General features: G+C 41.2%; 1 protein-coding gene across 2 annotated transcripts in view; it reads left to right on the top strand.

Moving 5' to 3' along the window:
• The window catches only part of ITPRIP (inositol 1,4,5-trisphosphate receptor interacting protein), a 28,240-nt gene extending 11,635 nt beyond the window's left edge, over positions 1 to 16,605 (top strand). Inside the window, exons 2-3 of one of the 2 annotated variants that reach the window (XM_051981362.1) lie at positions 2,998 to 3,108; positions 12,366 to 16,605. In XM_051981362.1, the coding sequence (XP_051837322.1) occupies positions 12,379 to 14,028 (1,650 nt within the window). In that variant the 5' untranslated portion in view covers positions 2,998 to 3,108; positions 12,366 to 12,378 and the 3' untranslated portion in view covers positions 14,029 to 16,605. The remainder of the gene's footprint in view (positions 1 to 2,997; positions 3,109 to 12,365) is intronic. The other variant, XM_051981361.1, reaches the window with a different exon arrangement.
• Positions 16,606 to 18,498: the final 1,893 nt, after the last annotated feature.

Here is an 18,498-nt window from a genome sequence, read left to right as displayed (position 1 = left end):
GGTCTGATTTGCACTCAATTCCTCCTGATGCCCGGAACAATGCTCTATCCACTAAGTCACCTAGCCGCCCCTCTTACCTTCTTTTTGAAAGAGACTGTGTGTATAGAGAACTGAATTTAGGTTTAAATTCTACTTCAGTCACAAACTAATTGTAGGACCCTAAGCAAGTCACTTCATCTCATAACGTTCCATTCAACTCAAGACGGTAAGTTACACAGCAGCACCCAATGATCTACAATAGTAAAAAGGATTTTCTTCCTTAAAAATTTTCTTACATCTGTGAAGGAAAACACAGATCAGGATAGTTCCTCTCCCACCCTTTCCACAAAGTATTTTCCCTGTGAATAAATACAGAAGTCTAATTACATCCATTTTTATATTCCAAGGATAACTTGCCATTATAAATTATAATATTTTGATATGAAAGAGACCTCAAAGATCATATAGCCCAGCTCTTTGATTTTAAGGATGAAAAAAAAACTGAATTTTAGAGAATTTAGATGACACCCAAAATTCCACAAGCTAATGATAACCATGAAATTCAAACTCAGATCTTTTAACTGCCTCCCCAGCCAGAAAGGAAATTGAAATTAATCCCATTATTTAAAAGGAGAGGAGAGGAGTGCCCCCTTCTTTTCATTTGAAAGCTGTTTCCCAGCATAGTGACCTCAATATCTCCCCTTTCCAGAAAATACATTTCTGAAAAAGAAGTGGGAGGGAGAAAACCTGAGGAGCATTTTGGTCTAGAAGGATGGGGCATAAGGAGAAAGGGAAGGGGTGGGGGGAAGAAGAGAATTGAGTATGTATATGAATATACAAGTTAATAAGGGGATAAATGGGAGGAAGCAGCTGGCACTGTTAACTGTATTCTATGACTTTTTGGTCCCAGGGGTTTGGTTCTCGAAATAATAGAACTGGTTGGCTCTGAGTAATGCAGCCAGGGTGTATGTAGGAGGGTGGTAGGGCAGGCAGACACCCCACTATTGTTCAGCCGGTCCCTGGCAGCAGAGAACACAACAATCAAGCTCTTAATTTTTTATAACTGGGTTGGGTTCATTCTTTTTTGTCTGATGTTATTGTTCCCCCTTATTAAGATGAAAGAGATTGTTAGACTTTTACAAACCCAGAGACAGCCGTGTGTGTGTGTGTGTGTGTGTGTGTGTGTGTGTGTGTGTGTGTACATTCCCAGCTTTTTTCCCATCTTCTGTCCCTCTCCTGACCCTGAATTTTAGTCTCTACCTCATGCCAGGTTTAGTCTGGGAAGGAGAGTAGAATGGGTGAGGGGTCTTGCAGGGCACAGGAAGGTTTTCCCAAACCAGAAGCTAAAGGTTTAGTAGTTCTGGAAGAAAAAGGATCTTATCCTACCAGCAAATGGGTGAAAGAGATGAGGAGGGAGGGCATATGACAGTGACATGAAGAAGTCGTTTGGCAAGCTTTTAAGAATTTTCATTTTTCTGATGGTGCTGGAAGAGCCCTCACAGGATGCTTCTCACTTCTGATCTGTCTTTGTTATTGAGGGAACAAAGAGAGGGTGCTCCCAGGGATTAATTTCAGGCCAGATTACTCTCTCTATTCTCTGAATAAAGTGGAATAAAAAAAAAGGGGGGGGGAACTAGTTTGGTGTTCCAAGTGATCTGTTCCTTCTGTCTGCCACTGGGTTTTATCTGAGTACCTCAATGTGGCTCTGTCTTCTAGCCAGACTGGCCAAGATCTAGGAAAGGAAAGTACAACTGTCAGCTGGGACAGGAGCATAGATATAGTTGTAAGCTGGTGCCTTGGAGTGAGTCAGCCCATAACAACCTAACTAATATGAGTCAATAGGCCAAAAAAAAATTATATATCTAATATATGAGAAACAAGTACAGATGAATCCCATAATATGGGAAAATGCCACACCATGTACTTTTCCCAAAGCACTTTTGCTCTAAAACAGAAGGACCTTTGTCTTACTATAACATTGTCCCTCTATTACTGTGTGGACAGACCTCACTCCACCCTCCGAGCAAAATTTAAATTATAATCCTATGAAAATTTGGGGAGGTGCAGTGTCAAAAGGACCCAATATTAAGAGGTTGGTGTGGTACATTGGCCTTTAAGGTCCTTCCCCCTCTAGTCTTTGATCCTTGATCTAGGTTAAATGGCTTTAGGCAAATCTCTTTCCTTCTCTGAGTCACATTTTCTCCATATGTAAAATTTAGAATGGAATTAGATACAGAAGTAACAAATTTACTGCTGGCTGGAGGCAAGTGACCCCCACAAAACTCCTGAGTAGATGTAATTAGGAAATGTTTAGCAAAAATAAACATATAGCATAATATTGATAATGCTGATTTGTGATTTTTTAAGTCAGTGTGTAGCCTGTTTCTATTCAAGGAGGAAATACGGTTGATTGCTGAGCATATTCCAAATATAGGGAACAGTAGAGCAAAGTCATAGAAGTAGAAACATGGGATGTATTCAGGGGACAAGAAGTAGACAAGTTTGACTGAAGCAGAATTTATGATGGACGTAGTAATGGAGGAAAGACTAGAAAAGTAGGCTGTGTTGATATTATGAAAGAAGGCTTTGTAGAACAGAATGTAGTTTGTATATTATTCAGTAGGTAATGAGGAGATATGAAAGAGATTTGACTACAGCAATGATATGCTCAGCATCTATTCCTCTAACAGAATAAGAAGCCAGGACAGCGTTGAGATCTTGGATGTTTTGGAATCAGGCAGCAGGGAGGAAACTGTTTTTTGTTCCCAGGAAGATTGATGGCACACATTTCCCTTTCTAACCTTCTACCTAAGGGAAGGATTGCAGTCTGAGGGCAGGAAGGATGTCTGCATGTCCACCCAAGCATATCATTGTCCCTTCCTGTGCCTTGTTGCCTCAGAACATTCTCTGCCAAATAACTGTCACTATGGGGTGGAGCTAGAAGTTAATGCTAAAGCTTACTCATAACTCTACAATATTCATTGATCTTGAGAGAAACTTTGTTCCTTCATCTAACAGGTATACACTTATCCCTTACTTTGTACCAAACACTAAATTAGGCACCGTGAAGGGATAGGAAAAAAGGCTCTGCCCTCAAGAAGCCGTTGAGGAAGCAAGACTCCTGAAACAGTTAAGTATCAGTATGAATTGCATCCAATTAAGTGTCTAAATCCTGTAGAATCTATGCATGCTGTAGGATTTCAGAAAAAGGAGATGTCAGAATGGGTTGATCTGGTCCAGAAACTCCATGGAAGTACAAGTTGAGCTGGGCCCTGAAGGTAGGATTATGTTAAAAGGGCGGGACTGGCAGGAGACAACATGAACAAAATTACAGAAGCAAGAAAAGACACCATTTGTCATTTCTGGCTAAACTGAAGTTTCCTTATAGGACACGAGAAGTAAGGGATGAGAATCATTTGCAGGAAGGTAGTAGTTAAGACTTAGTAACCAATGATGGCCAAAGAAAAGGGTAAAGGTACATCCTGGGAAGGTGTGCCTATACTTTGGGGACAGGTGAAAAGGAGAGTAGTCTCACTGAGACCAAAGAAAGGCAATGAAAAGAATTAAAATGCCACAGAGAGTTTGAGAATTATGAGAAATAAGTGAAAATCATTGGATTTTCAGTACAGGGATAAGGTTGAACCCAGGTTGGAGGAGATTATGGAGGAAATGGGGGAAAAAGAAATAAAGGCAATAAGCTAGTCACAGTAAGCTAAAAGAGTCAGGTAAGTCAAATGAAAGTTGTTTTTGTTGTTGTTGTTGGTTTTTTAAAGAAAAACATTTTCCTCTACGGAGATCGAGGGAGAGGGTGAGAAGGAAGATTCAAGCATGTTTGAAAGCTAAGAGGAAGAGGATGTGGAAAAGCAGAATTTGAAAATGTGCTAGAGGGGAAAAGAATTAAGGATATAGAGAAAGAGAAAGGATTCAAAAACAGAGACTCGAAAGTATCCTCCCCAATATAAACACCTTTTTAGAGTCTTCTTTCTTTTCCTTCATTTCCCCAATTCTTCTCTCCATTAGAATCATAGCTTCTTAAGGTTAACAGGGATCTCAGAGGTCATGCCTAATCTCAATCCAAAACATAAATCTTGTCTATAATGATTCTTACCAAGTAGGTCATGCATTCAACAGCCTTTGTTCAAGTATCTCCCAAAGCAGCCCTAACAAGTAGTGTTCTCTAAAAATAGAGTGAAATTATGTCAAACCATAATGGATTTCCCAACAACCACCACCTGTTGTTCCTACTTCTGACCACATAGAATTCTTATCCTCCTTATATGTGAGCTGTATCCTATGTACCTTTCACAAATCTAATCTTCTCATAGTTTTGAATCATCACCATTCTGGACACTCTTCTTTGGATGTCCTCTAGCTTCTTAATTTCCTTCCTGAAAGGTGGTAACCAGGAATAAATACAATATTCTGATACAATATGGTCTGATCAGGATAGGGTACAGCAAGACTTTGGACTTCTCTGTTTTTGAATATCATACTTCTATTAATACAGCCTACGTCTAGATTAGATCTATTAATCAACCTAGATCTGCTTTGGTCATCAGTGAATTTTTGATTCATAATGAATTTACTGTCCACTGAGATCCTCCAGATCTTTTTCAAAAGTAATGCTTTCAAGCCATATCTCACCCTACCTATACTTGTGTAATTGATGGCTTAAACCCAAATTTGAGACATTATATTTATCCCAATTAACTTTCTTCTATTAACTTCAGGCCAAGCTTAACCTATCTTTTTTGATACTCAATTCATGTATTAGCTACCTTTTCATTCAATGTTTTACCTACTTTTAGCAGTGTCTTTCCATATGTAAATGTCTTCCATTTCTTTGTTCTGCCATGTTTATCCTTAATTCATAAGTACCTAGTCTGTTGTACCATATGAGGCCTTGGACCAAAAGAGATTCCTAATATCTACCTGCAACGGCCCTACCCAAGTGTCCAGACCTGCCTTAAAAAATGCTTCTCTTGCTACTAAGACAGAGTTTTCTCATCATTATGATCCTTTCTCTCTCTCTTTCTCCCAGAAAGGGAAGAACAGAGTGAACGAAGGGAGTGGAGGAGTTTGAGGTGTGGAGAGCATGGCAGTTTTGATGGCCATTCTTCCTCAGAGTCTTTAACTGTGGTTCTGTAACCCCAAATACAATCTGGTAGCAATGTGGGGGTCACAAAATTATGATTTATTATCAACAAATATTTGATTCATATACCAATTTTATATACCCATCTACCTGGGGTCATATAAAAATTTCTTGAGACAAAAGAGGTCACAAAAAAGAGTTTAAGAAGCCCTCCTTTAGATTAAGTATATTAAGAATCTCAATATTCCCTGGCTCCTCCTAACAGACCAGAGAGTCTGAGCCAATACCAGCTGCTTTTTAAGCAGCTCCGTTCCATCCCTGAGTCTGTAGATAAGTTTCAAAAAGTTTGTCACTCCCACAGCTCTGGAAACTAATTCCTTACCTTTACCTCTTCACATGGGATTTATTAACCAATAAGAATTTATTGATCACCTGCTATGAGCCCAGCTCCGTGGAGAATACAGGAAAAGACAGTACCTTTGCCCCTTTCTCCCTCAAAAACTGGATTATAATCATAGAAACCAAGAGTAACATCATGAAATAATTAGCAAACAAGTATATGCTAAACTGTGGACTATAAAAATTCAGAGAAGAGAGATCACTGTAGCCTCAGAGCAGTATAAGTAAAGGAACATACTGAATGAGATGAGAAGGGTTTAATTATAGAGAGAAGATAGGTAAGGGCATTCTAATAATATTGTAACAAAGATATATCCTTACAATTGTATATGTTGTCTCAGGATAGAATGTCATCTCCTTAAGAACAGGGATTATTTCATTATTTTTGTATCTATTTGTATCATCAGTGCTCAATACATTGTAGACACTTTATAAATGCATATTGGTTAGTTGATTTAGGTGGAATTGTCATAATACAGGAAAGAGACTAGTGGAGAGAATGTGTGAGGGGAATAGGAAGAGATGAGACAGAAGATCTAAAATGGTGACAAAATATCTAGAACCTAAATGCTAGTAGCTTTCATCTGTTGAGTATTTCTAATTTATTTTGTTTATACCTTGTTTATACATGGTTATTTGCACACTGTCTCTCCTATAAGACAATAAATAATCCCTAAAATAGGGACTTTTTTGTTTTTCTTTGTATCCCCAGCACTTAGCCCAGGGTCTGGCATATATACAAGGTGCTGAATAAATGCCTGTTCAACTCATTGGCCTTGAATAGCAAGCAGAGGAATTGGGAGGTAATATTCCATAGGAATAGAAATCCCAGAGCAATTCTCAGTATCACATGGCTTTCTGTTTTATTAAAATACTTCCTTTTGCATAACTTCATTTCTCTGGGGTTTGTGTTATTTATCTCTGAGAATATCTTAGGGAAACTGATCAGGTCTAATAGGAGTGGGGGATGGTGGTTCAAGGAATGTCATCTCTAAGTTCAAGATATCCAGGTAGAGAAAAAGAAAGCCAAAGGTGAATAATAGCTGGTCTAGCTGGTTCTCTCCTTCCCTAGTCACCCTCACAGCACCTTTCTATGTATTCGATTTTGAGGCAAGTTGCTTTCTTTTTGTGAGATTCAGCCTCCCCTCTGTAAGTGAAAAAATTAAATAAACTAAATGTTCTCCAAAGTTCCTTTCTCTCCAGATCCTTTGATCCCTGATATTGAGCTACTGTTGAATTCCCTGCAAACCAAGAATGCACTTCACACTCCTGAGCTAGCCATTGCTCCTCTCTTAGTCTCAGTTTTGTTTTGTTTTTCTCTGAAAGATGAAAGACTTAGAAGTAAAGGAGCTTTCAGTTGCCTTCCCTGCTATGACGTTTCTATAATTCTCTTATCTTTCATGGGTATAAGTCTTGTCTCCCTAGCCAGACTATGAACTCTTCAAGGGCTGGAACTTTGTGTCTCTTATCTCCCTTGGGGCCCAGGGTTGGGCCTCTAAAAAATGCTCACTTCACACTTACTGATACATTTATTAGTTGTGTTGAATTGGTTTCCCTCTTAAGTGAGGTTCTGCGCTCCATTTTTAGAAAAGGGCAGAAAAAAAAAAAAGGAAAAAAATTAAATGGCAGAGTAATCTCCTTTTAGTTTAGTTTGGCCATTAGACAAGGTTTGCATGATATAACAATAACATTAATAATAATAACTCACATTGATATAGTGTTGGTATTGCCAGGCACTGTATTGTGTCAAGGGGAAGGGAATAATCATTTATATAGCACCTACTATGTGCTAGGCACTGTACTAAATGTTATAAATGATGATGTTGTTGCTACCATTGAGTCATTTTAGTAACATCTGATTCGCCAAAACCTTGTTTGAGGTTTTCTTGACAAAGATACTGAAATGGTTTGCTTTTTCCTTCTCCAGCTCATTTTACAAGTGAGGAACAAGTGAGGGTTAAGTGACTTGCCCAGAGTCACATAGCTAGTAAATAAGTGTTTGCAACTGGATTTGAACTCAAGTCTTTCTGAATCCAGACCTAGGACTCTATCCACTTCACCACCTAAATTACCTGAGCACAAACAGTTCAACTCAATATTTGTAGATGTTCTGAGAACTATGTAGTCTCAAATTGATGTAAATTGTATCTTCTGGGCTATTGATAAGCAAAAAAGGTGAACTAGTCATAGCTCAAGTTCTATTAATCATAACTCATATTTACATAAAATGTTAAAATTTGATATAACCTCAGGATACCATATATGCCAGAAGAAGGTCTCTAAGGCATCTGATGGAGCTTCTGTGGAGGACATGGAGAAAAACATGGACTAGATTGCACTGGAGAAAGTGTAGGGATTGTAATCTATACAGGAAGATAGTATCTACATTAAGGAAATCTTGGAAGGCTAAGACTCTCCTAATTATAAATATAGCTAATCATCTGGTGCAGAAAGTATCTACCTAGAATCAAGTGTCCCACCCAGATTTTTTTTCAGAGATGCCCTCCCACAAAATCTTGTTTGTTTTCAGTTGAGAGGGCTTACGGCAGCCATCAAATCCCAATTCATGTCTTCCTTTCCCAAAAGAATATTTACTCTGACACGCTGAGAAGTAATCATCCAGCTTCTGCCTAAAGACCTCAAGGGAGTAGGAAACCACTTTCTAAAGTAGCCCATTTGATAGTGCTAAATTTTTAGGAACTTTTCTCCTCATGTGAAACCGAAGTCTCCTCCTGTGCAGCTTCTAGCCATTGTTCCTAGTTCTGCCAGAATAAGTTTTCTGTGTTACAAGCTTTGTGAATATTGGAGGATCACTGTTGTGTTTTTCCCCCATTTTCTTTCCAGTCTTTTCTTCTGGCCAATCATCTCTCTTCAATTCATCTTCATATGACAATGGAACCAAAGTTCTTTACTGTCCTGGTTGCCCCCCTCTGGGTCATCTCTTCCTCAAAGACAACCAGAGCTTATAACAGGATTATCTAGCCCACCCTCTACTCTGTCTCACATATACCTTTAAGAAAGACCATGTTCTTGGATTAGTACTAGAAGTACAGGTCCAGCTGTTCCAGAACAAAAGTATACACCGGGTTCTCTTCACAGTCCAAGGACTGTGACTGTTAGGGTCAACTAACTCATAGGCAGCATGATACAATGGAAACCCTGGCTCTGGAGGACCTGAGTTTTAATCCCACTTCTGACATTGACTACATATATAATGTAGGGCAAGTCATGTAACTTCTGTGAGCCTCAGTTTCCTCATCTGTAAAATGAAAGAGACTTATTTGGACTTTGAGGTTCCTCTAAGCTTTTGAGATTGTAGGTATTTGAATTATGGACTTGGGAAGAAGAAAAATGGCCTTATTCTTCCTTATTTGATATTTAAATACTTTATTTTATCAACCAAATATGGGGAACTGGGTAGGGAGAGAATGGAGTGAGAGAGGATTGATAGTATCTGAACATAAAAGTCTATCTAGATGACCAACAGGTTGAGAGACAGTGATGAGAGGCAAATAGGAAAAAATCAGGCTGACTTATCACCCAAGATTAGTGTTTAGGATGTATGGAGAGGAGTGTGGTAGGGTGAACACATGAAGCGATGGTGTATATAGAAGATTCAAATGCAGACTTTGTTGTATATCATTCACATGACTCTGGCCAAGTTATTTAACCTGTCTATGACTCAGTTTCTCCATCTGTAAAAATGAGGGGGCTGGCCTAAATGATGTTCTGGAGATCTTTTTCATTTCTAAATTCTATAAATCTCTAAGTGAGGTTATAACCTCACTTTCCAGAAGGCAGGGTGGAGAGAAGAGCAAGAGAGAATTTAGCGGCATTTCCTGCTTATTTCCTGGCAGCCTAATATAAACTTACCTCACAAGATGACCCTAATTTATTTTTGAATCTGATTGCCACAAACAAGAGATCCCTTAGTCTGTGTGCTGCTGACCAAGCTGAGACTAACTTGATTTCAGGGGTATTCATACCCAGGAGTCCACAAGTAGGTAGTTTGTTGTTGTTGTTTTTAGATATTTCTTTCTCTTAAAAAGTCAGGAAAATTATGTCTTTTGGCAAGTGTCCATATAGTTATCCTGAAGGAGTTCTTAAAATCAGTAGATATTCTTCTCACTGCGATCCTGTGTGATACATTCATGTGTGTACACACATACACACACACACACATTTACAATCTTGGTTCCCAACTGTCCTTTCCTAGAAGTTCAAACCCTGATTATTTTGTATGTGGCTAAATTGGAATGAGGAGGTAGCAGAAATTTCAAACTTTGGTCCCTTGGAGGAGATGTGGTGAGCCACTAAGGCCCCAATCCCTGCTTTGGACCAATTCCCCAGCCTCATCACTGTTGTAATGTTGGAAACAAAGGGGATCATAAAATTTAATGAGGAAGAAATAGTAGCTCTGCTCTCAGATGAGAAGCCTGGCTCAGTCCACTGGAGACCTGTTAATTTCATAAAGGTGATGACTCAGGAACCTGCTGGCCCAATGCCTCTTTTCCCCTTGGGAACCAGCAGCCTGTTCATCCCACTCATCTGCCTTCCTCCTTTTGTTTGGGCTTAGAGTAGGCAGTGTTCCATTCAGAGGGACCCAGATCAGCTTGTACGTCATAGTAACAACTCATAGCAACATGGGGTTTTAAGGTCAGCCATAAGTACTGCTCCTATAACTCCTCTCTGAGGCACTTGATATAAGTGTATTAGGCTTATTTTAGGGGAAAACTGAAGCATCAAAGGAATTAAAGAAATTATCCACTTATAGTCTCCCAAAGTATAGTGCTCTGTCCACTACATGACAATGACTTGTGTATGTGTACACAGAGTGAGCTTTGTGCTCTGCAGAATCCTTTCTCAAATGAGTATATCATTTGGTCCTCCCAATATCCTTTTGAAGTCAAAAAGAATTATGAGCCTTATTTTCATCTATAGTTTATTGATCCTTTTTGATGTAAACAGTTATGTCTAATTTCCAAATGCATACCCCTAAATTGAAGCCTTTCTTGGAACAACAACAGCAACAATAAAAAATTTAAGCTTAAACATCTACTGCAGTGTTCATATTTGATAACATATATATAGTATTCTTTCCTAATGGTCCCCTGACTCTCTATCAGGACTACTGATATTAACCTAATAATTTAACAGAGGAGGATACTGAGGCTTTGAATAAGGAAAGCCCATGCTATATTTTTTTCCATTTCTTGTCTCTGGTCATTGACTTTCCTGAATCAATGGAGGCTGCTACAACTCTTTTCCAATGATAGGCAAAAAAGAATGTATTGGAAGCCAATTATATCAAATGAAAGAAAGACTTCCTCATTGTGAATGTTATTTATAAGAATGGAAAATCCTTTCCTCTAAATGATAAGATCATCATCCATCTGTTCTATGTAGATTCCTTATGAAAAGTAGTATCCTAGTCAGAGGTAAGAGATTATTTAGATTTCATATCATCATCATTAATTAGGATGATATGTTATTAGTAGGATTAATGCTGTTATCCTACTAACATTTATATAGCATCCTAAGATTTGAAAAGTGTTATATAAACATTAACTCATTTTATCTTCACAACAACTCTGGGAGGTAGGAGCTATTATTATTCCCACTTTATACATGAGGAAAATGAAGTAGGCAGTGGTTCAGTGACTTACCCAAGATTACACAGCCAATAAATGTTTGAAGCAAGATTGAACTTCTGGTTTTCCTCACTCCAAATCTAGCACTCTCTTTTAATTGAATAAAATAAAATAAAGCTTTGATCCTCCAGTAATTATCTATCTTTCTGGAAGAGATTTTTATCCCTTCATCAGATCATTTAAATCCATCATCAGCTATTTATATCAACAGTGGTCAAAAAGCTTCTGATAGCAGGCTTTGAAAGAGGGGAGACCAAGAGGCTACAGGAAGATGTTCAGTTTGAAGAAGAAAGAGATTTCAAGGGCCACAATAGACTTGGCTCGCTTCACACTTTTGCCAGCTCTGACTCCAGTAATTCTTTCCACTGTGGTTTCTCTGATGGAGAAAACAGAGCATCTGCTTGGCTCTGTTCCCTTAGAACAATACTTCACCCCCACTTCCTCTAGATCCTCTATTTTTTCATTCTTTTCCCAGGTGTTCTCCTAAATGGGACTCTGGAGAATTCATCTTGAAAAGCCATTCTTTTCCTACCCTAAATTCGACAGAAACCCAGGGAATTCCCTTTTCTTTTCCCCCTCTGACTCCTCCAATTGGCACTCCACCAAACCATACCTGAGGTGGAGCTGGCCTGACTCAGCCTGGTTTTTTTGGCCAGTTGTGGGTAATCCACGGCCTTTCTCCCAAAGAAAACACTTTCTAGAGATGGCCACTAAGGCAGAAAACCTTTTCGGCCTCCCCCATCACTACCACAGCAAATGTTGTAAGATCCTGAACCTCCCTGAGTGTGAATTAGGAAATTCACCAAAAAGGAAATATTGACATGAGACCAAAAAACCTCTCCCAGCATGTGCCATCATGCACTGGAGGGAGGGGACTGTTTATTCTCCTTGTCTTAAAAGAGTGGCTTCAGCTGATTTCGGCTTGGGGTGTCACTGAAGGAACTTAGCCAGCTTAACTGTTGGGGAAAGGTTATGGAGCCCCAAACTTGAACAACTTCATAATTATCATAGGCTGACCCTGCCTGTGCTATCTTGTCTGGGAGGGGGTGGGCAAATAACCAAGATTGTACTGAGAGAAGGAAGGAGGAGAATGGGGAAAGAAGTCTTTTCATGAGGCGTTTAAAAAGGGAAGAGAGTAAGTCTGCAGTAAAAGAGATCAGCCACAGCCCAATGATTCGGACAGAAGTTGTTTGGAGATTCATCTTCTCTCCCACTCCCTTTATTCTTCTTTCTCCTTTTAGGGAAATTTTCAGCATGACAGCAGGAATCTTCAGGGTCTGCCTGGTGGTGGTCACTGCCATCATTAATCATCCAATCCTGTTTCCTTGGGAGAATGCCACGATCCCAGAAAATGAGGAGGAAATCATCCACAAGATGAGGGTGCATCAGGAGAAGCTGCAGCTGGAACAGTTGAGGCTGGAGGAGGAGGTGGCCAGGATGGAGGAAGAGAAGGAAGCCTTGAAGCAGGATGCTGAGGATGGCCAGCAGCAGAACGAAGGCCGGTTGGCCTGGGACCTATGGAGCACCCTCTGCATGATCGTTTTCCTGATGATCGAGTTGTGGAGGCAGGACTACCTGGATGGCATCCCCCCCGACTCTCCCGGGGAGGAAGATGACCTTCCCAGCCCAAGGACCACCTTCCGAGGCATCATCCTCCCGGATAAGGTGACACTGTCCCACTTTTATGAGCGATGCATCCGAGGGACCACGGGAGACGCCGTCCGGACCCGGGAGTTTGTAGAAGGCTTTGTGGATGATCTGTTGGAGGCCCTGAGGAGTGTGTGTAACCGGGACTCGGACATGGAGGTGGAAGACTTCATCGGGGTGGGCAGCATGTATGAGAACTGGAGGGTGGACAAGCCATTGTTGTGCGACCTCTTTGTGCCTTTCACACCCCCGGAGCCTTACCGCTTCCGCCCGGAGGTCTGGTGCCTCAGCAAGTCCGTCCCCTTGGACCTCCAGGGTTATGGCCGGATCAAGGTGGGCTGGCTCAATGAGGATTCGGTGGGCTGCATCTGTGGCAAGACCAAGCTGGGGGAGGACTTGCTCTGCCTTCTGCACAGTAAGAACAAGACGGGCTCCAGCAGCGAGATGGAAGACCTGCTGTGTTTCAAGGACTCTCCCTTCTTGGATATGGACCAAGTCATGAAGTGGTTCCAGACGGCCCTCACCAGAGCTTGGCAACAAATCTCCCACAAGTACGAGTTCGACCTGGCCTTTGGCCACCTAGATACCCCCGGATCCCTGAAGATCAAGTTTCGCTCGGGGAAGTTCATCCCCTTCAACCTCATCCCGGTGGTCCAGTGCGAGGATTCGGACCTCTACTTTGTCTCCCACTTCCCCAGAGGCCGCCCTGTGGGGGCCCCCGCCTCCAGTACGCACTGGTTCCTCTCCTTTGCTGTCTATGAGAGACACTTTCTTAAGATGATCACCAAGGCACTGCCAGAAAACTCCTGTCACCTCAGCTGCCTCCAGATCGCCTCCTTTCTGCTAACGAAGCAAAATCGCCTGACGGGAGTCAGTGGTCTCAGCAGCTACCACCTAAAGACAGCTTTGCTCCATCTGCTGCTGGCCCGGTCAGCTTCCGACTGGGGGTCCGGGCACCTGGAATCCCGACTGAACGACCTACTCCTCTTCCTCGAGAAGAGCCTTCTGGAAAAGAAGCTCTACCATTTCTTTGTGGGCAACCAGAAGGTGCCCGCCACCATGGGTATCCCTGAGCTCTTCAGGCGGGCAGAGCCCTTAAACCTGTTCTGTCCTTTTGTCCTTCAGCGAAGTCTCTATCAGAAAACAGTAGATTCCTTCTATGAGATGCTGAAGAACGCTTCTACCCTCATCAGTGAGTATTCCTTGCACGTCCCTGCGGACCACTCCAGCTCACACCAGAAACGGACCCTCTCCTAAGGTAGCAGGAATGCAAGGGCCAAGGTCAGGGGGAGTAAAACATGCCTCTCTCAGGCCCCAGGCCTTCACAATCCCTTGGAAATCCAGACCCGAAAAGAAGCAGACATTCTCGGGAGCTGACGCTCATCCTCTGGAGGAAACCAGTGGCCTTCAGGAGCAGGGAATGTAGGACTTGGGGACCCCCAAAGGAAACACCTCGACTGCTTTTATGCCATATTAGTTGGTTGGTGAGTGATGGTTCCATTTACTTTGGGAATCATTCCTTTTTAAATTCTGTTTGATTTTTCTCTCCTTTCTCCTTCCTTCTCCCAACCACTATGGAGTTGGTATTCTACAGCAGGAAAGTGAGGAACAATTCCAAGTTTTTTGACTTGGTGTAATCATTTTTTGTTTGTTTGTTTTTTTTTACATCAGGTTCACAATTCTACTTGAATAGCTTTGCTAAAAAAAAAAAAAAAACAAAGCAGAGCAGGGAGTCTCAGGAAACAGTGAGGAGGGCTGATATTGAAAAAAGCACCTAGCTTTTCTTAAAACTTTACCAGGTCCTTGGCTTGGGCTCCTGCCACTAGAAGTACCTCCAGGGTCCTAATGTTAGAATTTCCAGACTCAGCCTTACATCCTATGTAGCCATGTTGGCCACTATTTATATAAAAATAGAAAAGAAAAAAAAGGATGATGGGCATGCTGGTGCAAGTGTATAGATCTGAAATGAGGCAGGTTCCTCCAGCATTCACAGAGCAACTCCCTTGCCCCAGTTTCATGGCATCTCAGCTCCTCAGAGCACAAAAGCTCACCTGTGTGAGTTCTGATCCTCCCCTCCTTTCTCTCCCCATCAGGTTTCTGTGGTGGTTGATAAGTTGGTATTCTTGCCAGTAGAATAATGTGGTGTATATAAGGTGAGGTTGGGATGTAGATTGTAGCTGAATATCAAAAGGGGAGGGGGCAGGAAGAAGCTGAGATGGGGGGGGGAGATATGTTGGGAAAAACTCATAGGGTAGGGAAAGAGAAAAAAGAGACAAGAACACCGGAGCCTGATGGTGATTATGAAGAAAACATCCACCTCCTACAACACTTTTGGTGCTAAGACCCATCTGTTCTCACAGTTTGGCCCCAGAGTCTACTTTTCCCAGCCTTTTGTTTCTTGTGACTCTGAAGTCTCAGAACTCAGGAAGACATGTCGAATGATCATGGAGAGAACCATGGGCAACAGAAATACCAGAAGGAACCTGCTCGTCAACTTAGGGGTTTTCACAGGAAAAACACCTGGAAGGGCTCTGTAAGGCTCCTTGTCAGCCAAGACGTAACCTTTGGTCTGGGCTTCTGCAAAAGGCAGAAATGTGCATTGCGGAATCCATTCCTGCCTGTATTTCACCATGTGAATGACTCAGAAGCAAAACCACAGAATGTCTCAGAAAAAAAACAAAAAAAACCAGAAAGCAGAGTCTTTCCAGGTCCCCAGCCAGCAGGCTACCAGCCATTGTGGAGACACTGGTAGTAACTTAGCTTTGCCCCAAATGTGTTTGATCTGAACCACAGGTGATGGAGGATGGGCCCTTCCTAAAAGAATGGACCCTAGAAGCGCTCCAGCGATAGAGCTTCGTGTGGATGGCAACACATGCACCCTAAGATTCTTCTACTGGTCTTTGGCAGTAGCTTCTTCATGCAAATGGAGCCAGAAGGAAAGGGGTGGGCTAGGGGAGGGAGGTAAGAGTGGAACAATCCCCCTGGTACAGTTTCTATCCCAACTCTAATCCTCCTGTCTGCCCTAGCAATAGAGTTACCAAATAACCCATCCATTGGTCTTCAGGGGTGGGATCCCTGTCTCTGTCTGAGAAAAATAATCTCCCCATCTACCTCTCTCTGAATCTTGATAAAAGCTACTCTTTTCCCAGGGATTCTTCACAGTTTGCTAAGTAAAAGGTAAATTATCAGAAAGAAAATTCTGACAGGTAAAGATTCTGGCAAGGAGTAGTTAAATTACCTTAAAAAACAAACTTAAAACTAACTTCTAGTCTATGTAGGTTACTGATAACACAGGGTACTAACTCATCCCTGTCTATCAGGGGAGTATGAGTAAAAGCGAGTAAAAGTGGGAGACTGGAGAAAAGTCTTCTCTCTGCACTGATTCTGGTCTCCCACAGAGAACTGCACCCATCACCCAAGTGGGTTCAATGGGGTGCCATGGCCCAACTCTCTAAGGCACTTGGTGGTGGCAACCACTGAACCATGGGTGGTAAACAGCTTTATTTATTACAACCTTTTTCTTTTCAACCCCTGTTCTGGACTCATCTGATGCTCTTGGAAGAAACTACAGAGATCGGGGACTAACTGAAATCCAAGACCCAACCCAAATCCCATTTCACTTTCCTCTTTTGATTCCATGAGATGTTTTGCTAAGAAATATATTCTGTGTTGTTTATTTTTAAGACAAATGCTAAAAGGGCAAAAGGAATCTTATTTTTTTTTGTATCCAAATGCTGCTTTTAAAGCAGAAAGTTGTTGAAGTTTTTGTCTGCAATTGGTATTTTATGCCGCCTTATTTATATTACATTAAAGAGTTAAATCTTGTAAAAAGTGGATATGTCTGTGGTGGTTATTTATAGCTTCAGGAAATCTCACAGGCCTCAGAGGGTAGTTTTTGATGGGGGAGGGTTGTGAATTTCCTATTGACACAGGGAAGCTTTCACTCCCTTTATACGCATTCAGGAAGCATTAAAAAAATATATTTCTGGCTGGTCTTTGAAGCAGGCAGGGTGCTTGTGTGCTGTCACTATGGTGGAGAAAAGAACCTTGTGAAAGAAGGTATCAGCATGTGGCTGTCTTTCAAATAGTTCATCCATGGCGGTAAGTGTTGGCCCTGGAAGCAATGGAAAGTTTGGAGGAGATCTTAAAATGGAAGTGTTCTGACCCCCTGGCATTTCACTCCACTAATGGCACAAACATTTCCTGGTACCCCCTTGGGAGACATCTGCTGCTTCCCAGGAATGTCCTGTCTTCCCAGTCATTATCCCAGCATTTTCTGTGCTGTGTGTGGGACGATCACTCCCTCCATTGCCCCAACCCCACAAAGGGTGGCAATGAATGCTAGCCCTGATCAAAAATATGGCAAGTAACGGTATAGAATCAGAAAATAGGCCCTAGAAGATCCTTGGCGCTCTTCTAGTACAATCATTACTGTTTTTAGACGCTGATTAATCCAAGAATCTCAGGCTAGGATTCAAAGATTTCTCACTTCCCTTTTCTGCAATCCATCTTCCTGTTTTACTTTATTCCCTCAACACCAGGTGCCCACTTACTATTACTATAGCATCTTGACACAGAGAAAAGCTTCTGATAAACTCATTCAGCAGGTAGGTTATAGACTAGGGAATTGTCAGAATGAGATTCATATTTTTTTAAAGAACTGGGCAAAGATCTAAGTCCACTTGGATTGAGCTTCTAATGATGGTTTCCAGCCTCCTATTGGATCAGTTTGAGAGTTTTAGGATGTGGAAAATTCCACTCTTGGATCTGAGGGTGGCAGAGTTATATGTGGGAGCAAAAGGCCCTTCCCAGAATCCCTCAAATAGCATTTGTAGAAAACATCCTGACTTGTATATCTAAAGGCTGGATCTGGAAACTTAACGAGCAAGAGTTGTTCTGTTTGTGACTGCAGTCATAGCCATCTTGTAAATAGAGATGCATTCAACAGCAAGAGACCGAGAAAATCCACATGAGGGAACTGCAAAGTTGGCAAAGCACTTTATGCATGTAACCCATTCAGGCTACCTAACACTATGAGGGTGACTATCCCCATTTTACAGATGAAAAAAAATGAAGAGATGAAATGACTTGCTTGTGGTCACATTGTTTTAAGTCTAGAACTTCAGGACTCGAAACAAGCATTCTTGCCTCCCGGCTCAATAAAATTATATGACCCAATGACATCTAAAAAGCCAAATTTGAGAGGTCCCATTGAGCATCTTTACAGAAAGTTGCAGGGTATGTTCCTGGTGTATAGATGGAAAGGGAAAGGAGACAGACCAGTCTTACAATGACCAAGTGTCTCAGAAGGAATCCTAAGAACTCAGTATTTAGAATTAAGAGAGGCCTTAGAATGCTTCCAGTCTCATGTTTTCATTTTATATATGAGGAAGTTGAAGTCCAGAGAAGCGGTTTCTCCAAAGTTGTATAAGATTTCATATGTATGTGTGTGTATGGTTTCTCCAAAGTTATATATTATATATATATGTTTATAAATATATATATTTATCATAAAATATATTATATATATATGTGTGTGTATAATATATAACATTGGAAAAACCATATATATATATATATGTGTGTGTGTGTGTATATATATTTTTGGGAAACCATATATATATATATACACACACGTATATATTATATATGTTATATTATAACATAAGACAAGATTCAATCTCAGATCCTTTGAGTCTGGGCTTTCTAAATTCAACAGTTTTTCAA

This window comes from Antechinus flavipes, chromosome 2 (assembly GCF_016432865.1).
Source record: "Antechinus flavipes isolate AdamAnt ecotype Samford, QLD, Australia chromosome 2, AdamAnt_v2, whole genome shotgun sequence".
NCBI classification, from domain to species: Eukaryota; Metazoa; Chordata; class Mammalia; order Dasyuromorphia; family Dasyuridae; genus Antechinus; species Antechinus flavipes.
This window is presented reverse-complemented; position numbering and strand designations above follow the sequence as displayed.